The sequence below is a fragment of the Leptonychotes weddellii genome, chromosome 5 (genome assembly GCF_054177405.1).
Source record: "Leptonychotes weddellii isolate Sample4059 chromosome 5, ASM5417740v2, whole genome shotgun sequence".
In the NCBI taxonomy this organism is placed as follows: Eukaryota; Metazoa; Chordata; class Mammalia; order Carnivora; family Phocidae; genus Leptonychotes; species Leptonychotes weddellii.
This window is the reverse complement of record NC_138373.1, coordinates 112481425-112491540: the sequence shown is the minus strand read 5'-3', so window position 1 is coordinate 112491540 and position 10116 is coordinate 112481425. Positions and strand designations below refer to the sequence as shown.

General features: G+C 38.1%; 1 protein-coding gene and 1 long non-coding RNA gene across 7 annotated transcripts in view; one reads left to right on the top strand and one right to left on the bottom strand.

Annotated features, from left to right (window-relative positions):
• Positions 1–10116, bottom strand: part of SRGAP1 (SLIT-ROBO Rho GTPase activating protein 1) — a 179038-nt gene that overhangs the window by 72427 nt on the left and 96495 nt on the right. For all 4 annotated transcript variants that reach the window (XM_081821991.1, XM_081821990.1, XM_031026587.2 and 1 more), the window contains exon 7: positions 201–422. In XM_081821991.1, the coding sequence (XP_081678117.1) occupies positions 201–422 (222 nt within the window). The remainder of the gene's footprint in view (positions 1–200; positions 423–10116) is intronic.
• Positions 1–10116, top strand: part of LOC145721826 (uncharacterized) — a 37590-nt gene that overhangs the window by 22191 nt on the left and 5283 nt on the right. Inside the window, exon 5 of one of the 3 annotated variants that reach the window (XR_014145751.1) lies at positions 4699–5887. The exons of the other annotated variants lie outside the window; for them this stretch is intronic. This is a non-coding gene — a long non-coding RNA (uncharacterized LOC145721826). Of the gene's footprint in view, positions 1–4698; positions 5888–10116 lie in introns of those variants that run through there. 3 annotated transcript variants of the gene reach the window in all.

The following is a 10116-nucleotide window of genomic DNA, read 5'->3' as shown; positions in this document are numbered from 1 at the left end:
GAGGTGGTTGTGGCTGGGGGCAGGGCGGGGGAAGGTGGTAGTGGCTGATCTTAGGATGTAACTAGCTAAGATCCCAAACAAAGGCAGGAGAGAGAACACTACTGGGAATTCTGACAACTCTTAGGTTATAGCAGGTGAAGAGTAACTAACTAATACAATGAAAAGACAATTCATTAGTTTTAAAACAATCAATTACTGACCTCATCACCCATGTGAGACTGAAACTCAAACTTCATTGGTGGACAGAATGCAGCAGGGTACATCTCCATGAATCTCTGCTTATCACTCCTGGGCTCCAAATTGTCAACTGCATTCTCAATAATGTCTAAGCCTTCATGTCTGGAAGTTTCAAGATTATACTCTGCAGACAGATATGTTCTCAGGGCTCTGTTCAGACTTGCATGGTAGCCAAGATCACAGCACTTAAAAAAATAAAAGAATACCATATATAAAAATTAACTCAAATTGGATCAAAGAGCTATATGTGACAGCAACAACTATAAAATTCTTAGAAGAAAACATAGGAGTAAACCTTCATTATCTTGCATTAGGCATTGATTTCTTGGATAAGGCAAAAGTACAAGCAACAAAAGAAAAAAATAACTTAGATTTCATCAAATTTGAAGACTTGTGCTTCAAGGGCACTATCAAGTAAAACGAATACCCACAGAATGGGAAATTTTTTTGCACATCACGTATCTAATTTTAAAAATTTGTATTTAGAATAAAGAAATCCTACAACTCAATAATGAAAAGACAAATAGCCCAACTAAAAAATGAGCAATTGGACAGACATTTCTCAAAAAACATACACAAATGGTCAACAAGCACATGAAATGATGCTCAACATCATTAGTCATCAGGGAAATGCAAATCAAAACCACAATGAGATACCACTTCACACCCAGTAGTATGGTTATAATAAAAAAGATAACAGGCATTGGGAAGAATGTAGAGAAACTGGAATCTTTTATATGCTGCTGATGGGAATGTAAAATATTGTAGCCTCTTTGGAAAAGTCTCGCAGTTCATCAGAGAGTGAAACAGAGAGTTAACATATGACTTGGCAGTTCCATTCCTAGTTATACAAGAAAAATAAAAACAAATTTTCACACAAAAAAATTGTACATGAATATTTGCAGCAGCATTATTACTAATAGCTGAAAAGTGGAAACAATCCGAATGTCCAACTAATAAATAAACAAAATGAAACATTATCCAGTCATAACAAAGAAGGAAGTGCTGATACATGCTACAACATGTAGGATCAACCTTGAAACATTATGTTAACTGAAAGAAACCACACCTTGTAGGATTCCATTTATGGGAAATGTGCAGAATAGGTAAATCTACAGAGATAGAAGGTAAATTAGTGGTTGCTAGGGGATGGAGGAACTGGGGGGTGGGGGCTAAGGGCTGTAGGACTTCTTTTTGGAGTAATGAAAATATTCTGTAATAGATCATGGTGATGGCTACACAACTTTGAATATACTAAAAGCCAATTATAGATTTTTAATGAATGAACTATATGGTACGTGAACAGTATCTCAAGAAAGCTGTTAAAAAATAAAAGCAGCAAAACCAAATACTGAAAGGAAATAATGAAAAAACAGCATTTAAATTTCTTCATGCTTATTGATACTATGATTTATTGAAATCCTTGTAGGACATAAACATACTAACTGTAATCTGGATTTTTACAATTTACTGACGACTCCATAATAATCTGTACTCTTTCAGAAGTGAGAAGAACAGGTTTGAATCTGCCAAAAAAGTTCAGGACCTAGAATAAAATTTGTAAATAAGAAATGACTGCCAAAGTCCTTTTAGTGGAGATAGAATTTTGGGATTCTTAAATCTTCATCATTACCTTTAATTTGTATTTGCATTTTTTTTTCATGTTGCATTTTAAGAAATATAATTGAAAAAATATAACTCTGGATATTGGTCAGTTATAAATTACTGAAAGAATTTTAAATTTATACATATAAGCAATATAAATCTCTTAAAGAGGAAGTGGTCTAGAAAGGTACAAAACCAGGTCATCCCTATATTGTTCCAATGCAATTCAATCAATTCAATTTGATTCAATTCAACCCACTAATTGGCCATCTATTAGGTGCATGGAAATTTGCTAGGCTCCAGGAATATGAAGACTGGAATACAGTAAAACATAATCTCCATTCTCAAGGAATCTGCATTTAGGTTGTTCATTATTTTGCTACTAAGAGAGTAGTAGAGGGGCACAAAGGAAGTAACCTCTGTAAAAGGATGCATCCACCAGGATATGAACCATCAGACTGACCTTTATGAAGGCACAGATTCAATCACTGACCTGTCCTTAGAAATGTTAACATATTTAATTCTACCCTCACCCTCCAATTTCAGAATTATTAAATTTGGGATTTTTCTATAGAGATATTCTAAAATCTTGCTATTCGAAGTATGGTCTGTAGACCATCAGCATCACCGGGAGCTTGCCAGAAATGCAGAATCTTGGGCCTCAGCCCTGACCTGATGAATTAGAATCTGAAGCTTAAAAAAAAAAAATCCAGGGGCGCCTGGGTGGCTCAGTCGTTAAGCGTCTGCCTTTGGCTCAGGTCATGATCCCAGGGTCCTGGGATGGAGCCCCGCATCGGGCTCCCTGCTCGGCGGGAAGCCTGCTTCTCCCTCTCCCACTCCCCCTGCTTGTGTTCCTGCTCTCGCTATATCTCTCTCTGTCAAATAAATAAATAAAATCTTTAAAAAAAAATCCATAGGTGATATTATATGCACACTGAAGTTTGAGAAGCACTGCACTAAAACATTGATTAAAAAAAGGTCCCATAACCCTGTCCACTGGGAGTACTGTTTCTCCAAGCGGGCAAGAGAATCAACTTGAGTAAATATTACTTGATTTAAAAAAGCAGAAAGAAGCTGCCATATCACAATTACAAATATAAGCAAAACAAGTGTGAAATGCAGCAGTCTCATCACCGGTACATTTTCAGTGGAATCAGCTGCACTCAAATATAGAGAATAATTTTCAGCTAATTAAAAAATTCTAGTCTCAGATGAGAAAAGTCTTCTTTTATTTCATTTGCTCCTCGAAATTCATAAAGGTTCTGGGTAGCCATTTTATACACATCAGAGGGACCGAAAAATTCTTTCAGTAATACCTCATCTTGTGCAAACATGAATTGGTAAAGGAAATGGGCCTCATTTCTTTGAAATGTACTAGTGCTTCAAAACACCCAACTATTTTGAAAGAAGACCAATTCGGCTTGATTATAATGAAGCAGATCACATAAGCTGCTTTATTTTACGAGTACTGGTTCCCAGTGGGAGTTAACAGAAAATTGACACTGAGGAAAGAAACAACCTAGAGAAAATGCCCCCCTCTAAACCAAGTCTCTTTTCAGCTCAGAAAGGTTTGAAAGAGAGGAAGAACAAAGGAAAAAGAGGAAGAAAAATAAAGAAATTCAACCCCAACTACCTAATTGAAGTAGAGTTTGGAAAAATACATGTTTAAGTTTTTATTATTCCCAGACTTAAACAGTTTGCTCCTCAAATTTCTAAGAGTTGCATCTTTGGGGAGGAAATGTCAAAATTACAACAGTATTGTGCATGCCACTCAGTTCACCCAGGTGGATTTGGTAGCACTAGACCTAGTAAGGTAGCCGGCTTTCATTGGTGGTTTCCTAATATGCTGGGGAGAAGTATGCATGTGGCTTCTTATCCAATCCAGAGGAACCCCTAGGTGTCTTCTGGACTTTGAATGCTATACCTCAAGTGGAGGTTTCTGTGATGAGCTTGATGGACAATTTCCTTCTCTGATCCCTATGGAGCTTAACAGTCTGTAAAGTCACTTAATTAGCATGATTCTGTTACTTCTGATATGCAGTGTTTTCTAAGCTCTAGGTTTTTCAAGCGTCCTTTAAAAGAAACACGAATAAAATTCTTATTCTAGGTCTCCTGAGACAGCAAGGCCAGTCACAGAATCGCCTTTTTTTCTAAACTGGATGCTAAAATGACACTGGATATGTTAAGATTCACGATACTTGGTTAAAAGGCCTAAAGTAATTCTATGGAGGGTATGAATTATTAAAGACACTATGAAAGACCAGCTTCTGCACAGAGTTGAGTTATAACCCAAGTGCATTTAATGATGACAATACATAAGAAACCAGTAAGATATTTTATGAAAACAAAACAGTACTGTTCTGATGGATGAAAAACTGAATGGATACATAAAATTATGAATTAAAACTGGGGAAGGAAAGAGCATTGGAAGTAGAAGGGTATTTTTTGGTTTTGTTTTATTTTTTAATATTCTAACAGCTGCCAAAATATATCCCACTAGGTATTACTAGTCTAAATCGCCACAGTAAGCTAACTTCTTTAGGCAAAAGGGTTGCAAATAGTTTCAAAAATAAAGATGAAATTCAGGTTTTGAGGACTGTCACAAATACTTCGATTTGTTCCAAAGGCTGAGAGGCCAGCTGAAATATACTTGGTGGTTATACAGTCATGTATAAATGGATCACAGCTATTCAGGAAGATAACTTTTTGTTTATTTGTTTGCATAAACTCTTACGACATAAGAAGTCCTATTGGGTAGAAGGCTGGTCCTAGATGGGAGTGAAGATAATGGAACTCCAATGGAAACAAGTCCCACACACGTGTTTTCAGAATAGTAATAGCCAATGTCATTTGCAGGGCAGGCCCAGAAGTGGCTGGAGGGCAGCCCCAAGCTTCTATGTGACTGCAGAATTAAACAGTTTTCATGAGAATGGAGAGGGAAGGAAGTCTTCTGCAGAAGTATTCCACCTTAACCTCATCATTCCTGCCTCCATCAGAAAGGCTTCCATGATCTTTGCCCTGGGTTCCATCTCTGGCTTCTCATTAATAAGCTTTGGCTTTGACCATTCCAGAGTCAAGGACATTGGGTAAAGACTTGGCCTATCCCTTGTTTTGAGTCTTTCTACAATAGTGCAACCTGAGCAAACAACTGCAAAAACAGCTTTCCCATAACCTTGGGTAGGCTTTCCAAGGACCAGAAATAGGTAAGTTCACAGCTTTTGCTGCAAACGAAGAAAGTTGATGTCTTCTGAATAAATTATCTTTGTCCCTTTCCTCTCTAGCTATTTCCTCTCTAGCTATTCAGTGTTTCACCTCAGAAACCACAAACTTGTTTTGTGAGAGATGGGCATCTCATGGGACTGAACAGGATGTTTAAAATTCTACAGGCATCTTTTACACACATGCTCTCATGTCTGGGTTCCGATAGTCCATAAAGAGCTGACAATTTAATTCTCGCTCCTACTTTAATAACCACAGCCAAACATTTAGCAAAACTTGTTCTGAGTTTCTTTTGTGCAACAAAAAGGCCAAAATGGTACACTGAAATGGATACAAAGTAGGAAACAGGAGGAGAACGGAGGTTGCATATGCCTGAGCCAATGAGTAGGACAAATAATCATTTGTGGCCTAATGCAGCTCCCACTCCCATAGGCAATCATTTCTCTCAGAGAAGCTGCCACCAGATGCATTTTTCCCCAGGCCAAATCTCTATAACTACCCTGAATCAAATCACAAAGGAGGAGAGAGAAGAAATAAAGTAAGCCCAAACAAACAGGTCTTAACAAACAGGCTGGTAAATGCTATGGAGAAGATAGAAAAATAGGGAGTGCTGGGGGAAAGGGTGTTGTTCTTTTTTATAGGGCAGCTGAGTGCAACATGAATGAAAAGAAGGACTCTATCTGGCAAAGCTCTAGAAGAGTGTTCTAGACAAAAAGTAGAAAGGCCCAAGGCAAGGGTCTGGGGAACAGAAAGGCCAATGTAGCTGAAGCATGGTAACTAGGAGGAAGCTGAAGAAGATGACACTGAGTGGCAGGTGGGCGCCAGTTCACATCGGTCTTGGTGAAGAGTTTAGATTTTATTCTAAAGACAATGGGAGACCTTTGGAGAGTTTTAAATAGGGATCAGCAGGTCTAGTTTATCTTTTTTAATACACTGGCTGCTTGGGAAGAGAATGGATTACTGATTAGAAGGTCTTAGAAGTTGGGTGCCATCTCAGAAAGCTAAGTGCAGGCAGGAGATGAAGAGCTTTGTCTAGGAGACAGTGCAAGCAGTAAGAAACAGCAGGTTTGGGATATTTAGGAGACACAGATGACAGGATTGGCTGATGCATTTATATGTGGGAAATGCAAGAACTGGGTTTTCAGTTTGCACAAATGGGTGGAAAGGTGTGCCACTTACTGAGGTGCAAAAAATGGTTAAGAAAAAGTTGTTATGTGTGTGAAGAATGAGGACAATGACAGGGGCAAATGGGTATAAAAAGTTGAGTGTATGACATGTTCAAGATACCTATTAGACATCCGAGTAGAGATGTCCAGTAGGCAGTTGGACATACAAATCTGAAGTCCTGGATGTTGATCAAGGCTGCTGATAAAAATCTAGGAGCCATCATGTGGTATTCAAGGCAAGGGACCAGGAGGTAGAAAGCTAAGGAACATGCCGTAGGTGACTTTCAACATTCGGAGGTCTGGCCAAGATGGAACACTGAGCACTGGAGACCGAGAGCAGCCTATGCTGCACGTGGAAAACAGCAGTTTCTTTTAACAAAAGCCCACGGCATCTCCACTGGAAGGAACTTTTAAAGCCATCTACTTCACTCATCCAACTCATTTCAGTTTTTAAATACGCCTTCAATCACAAAGGGATAAAAACATAAATCAGTTTACATGATAACTACACTATCCTAAGCCATTTACTATGATCTCTCTATCATCTTCCTAATAAGGGTTCAGGCCTAATGGGGACCACAGTATTACAATTTGACAGGTTTTCATGGATAAATCTAAATACCATTATGTATGGGGCTAAGTCAAACTAATTAAGAAAAATCTAAACTCTGAATAAGTTGCTTTTTAATTAAACACATGTCTCTAGAGACAAAAGGATAAGGCTAAAAGCTTTAGGACAGCTGATTACTTAGATATGATAGAGTAAACACGGCATGGAGTATATGATGTAATCTAATTTCAATTTCATTCTGTATAAATGGCTAATAAAATACATGACAGATATCTTTACCAAGAAAATGAGCTGCAGGGCGCCTGGGTGGCTCAGTTGGTTAAGCGACTGCCTTCAGCTCAGGTCATGATCCTGGAGTCCCGCGATCGAGTCCCACATCGGGCTCCCTGCTCAGCGGGGGGTCTGCTTCTCCCTCTGCCCTCTTCCCTCTCGTGCTCTCTGTCTCTCATTCTCTCTCTCTCAAATAAATAAATAAAATCTTTAAAAAAAAAAAAAAGGGCGCCTGGGTGGCTCAGTTGGTTAAGCGACTGCCTTCGGCTCAGGTCATGATCCTGGAGTCCCGGGATCGAGTCCCGCATCGGGCTCCCCGCTCGGCAGGGAGTCTGCTTCTCCCTCTGACCCTCCTCCCTCTCATGCTCTCTGTCTCTCATTCTCTCTGTCTCAAATAAATAAATAAAATCTTTAAAAAAAAAAAAGAAAATGAGCTGCAGTAGGGGATTATTCTGTTGCCGTATTCTACAAAAGTTACAAAGATTATCCTTCAAACTCCAAAGTGACCTGCAAACTTTTACAGGGAGTGACTGGAAACCGTGAAACTCTACTAAAAGGATAACAAATACTTTATCATCACTGGGCAGATACTCTGGGACAAAGCACCAATGGAATTCGCTGTTGAGGACTTTGTTTCTCTGAATACCTTTTGAGGGTGGGTAGGTGTGGAACTGGACTGAAAGAAGCTACATTACCAGTTGTTTGAAGAATTCCAGATATACAGAATGCTGAATTTGACTGCACATCTAGGATTATGGGAAATAAGACTTGTACTGCCCTCTTAGCAAATTATAATCACTTGAAAATTTCAGCATTCAATTACAAATATTTGTTGCCTGCATGATTTTTCTTCTGGGTTGTAAAGCTTGTAATGCACCCTAATTCTAAATAGAATTATTTACAGCCTTTTTTGCACTTATTGTTGGAGATAGTAATGATTACAAATGTGAAACCTATGATTTATAAAACTACAATCTATTTTCCATTGTAATTATGCCTTTATTCTCCCAAACCAATTACATTTCCTTTGGCCAATATTTGCAATATATTTCTTATTAATTTGTACTTATTCTTTTTTTAAAAGATTTATTTATTTGAGAGAAAGAGAGAGCGCACGAGCATGTGAGTGAGGGGAGGGGAAGAGGGAGAGAGAATTTTAAGCAAACTCCCCGCTGAGCTTGGAGCCGACTCAGGGCTTGATCCCACAACCCCGAGACCATGACCAAGCTGAAATCAAGAGTCTGACACTCAACCGACTGAGCCACCCAGGTGCCCCAAATTCGTATTTCTTCTTCAAGTGACATAACAAACATCCTTTTTTGTTGTGAAATTAACTCTCTGTCTCACATGCTTTCAAACTAAGAGACTGTTACTCTACAAACTAAAATTTACCTTGGACCTTCTTCTACCTTATTAATTTGTATTCTAAAAAAGCATTTTGCTGCTGAGGTAAATTATAGCTCAGTTTTGAGTTCCGAATTAGTGTATTTCCGATTTCATAGGATCTAAACTCAAGAAGTTTCAGAATACCCCCAGTTTGTTGCAAGGGGCAAAAACTTAACTATATCATGGAGTAATCAGAGTCACATCACCCCAAGCTAGTGATCAATTTTAGCGTCACTATTGGTGGGTTAAGACATAGCATCATCACCTATGGTGTAATCTGTTGCAAAGTGCTTAATTTGAACTCATCAAGCCTTTATATAATGTTCACTTTGTAGGAAATACAGGAAACAGAGAAACAGGCTAACTGACACAACAAAGAATAGAGACAAATTCAGAAGCTGAGATGTTCTGAAGAACTGTTCATGTCTCCTCAACAAGGGACTTTGTTAGATTTAAGAAAAAAAAAAAAGACTAATGGAACACATCACCCAGATGCAATGTGTGATACTAAATTTGGTCTAGTCTAGACACACTACCTGTGGAATGTTTTTTTGGGGGGTCATAAAAAGGAATATGCTCTGGCTATTAGAGGAGTTAACAATGTTCTGAAATGGAAAGATGGGGGTCAGTGATTGAAAAAAGTAGGTTAAAAAGCTGTGTAATATGATTTCATACTCTTCTGGTATAAAAATGTATATATACATGGACACAAAAAAAGTCTACATGTTAACAGTGATGATCTGGGGTGGTAAGAAGGTGATCATGTTATTTTTGCTTATAAATTTTTTCTAATTTTCTACAATATACATGTACTAATTCTGTAATAATAAAAGACTAGTTTTAAAATACAAATTCTAGGGGCCTGGGTGGTTCAGTCAGTTAAACGTCTGCCTTCAGCTCAGGTCATGATCTCAGGGTCCTGGGACTGAGCCCCACGTTGGGCTCCATGCTCAGTAGGAGTCTGCTTCTTCCTCTCCCTCTGCCCCTCCCCCCTACTCATGCTCATGCCTTCTCTCTCTCTCAAATAAAATCTTTTAAAAAATAAATAATAAAATACAAATTCTATGGAAAATTTGTATACTGTTTTTTTATACCAATAGATCCATTCATCATGGTCTAGCATAGGAAATTTATAAGAAAAGAGATAGATTATTGACATGAATAGAAACCAAGGGAAACTGGAGGTGTATATAAAGAAGGTCTCAATTTGAGTTCTTATTTATATTGCTTTGATTCAGTCAAGACACATTTAGTATCTTCCATGTCATTTCACATATAAAACGTTAAGCATTAAAAACCTTACCTTGACTTTTTCTCATTAGAGAAATAACAACTCTTCCAATAATTATTAGATAGCTCACTATAAAAGTGATTTTGCTAAATAAGCTCACAAAACATAAAGGATTCTAGATGCCTTTGCATAATAATCAGTCTTTCTTTTTTTTTTCTTTTTCCATTTACTCTTTATTTATTTTTTTTATTCTTATGTTAATCCCCATACATTACATCATTAGTTTTAGATGAAGTGTTCCATGATTCATTGTTTGTGCATAACACCCAGTGCTCCATGCAGAATGTGCCCTCCTCAATACCCACCACCAGGCTAACCCATCCTCCCACCCCCCTCCCCTCCAGAACCCTGTTTGTTTTTCAGAGTCCATC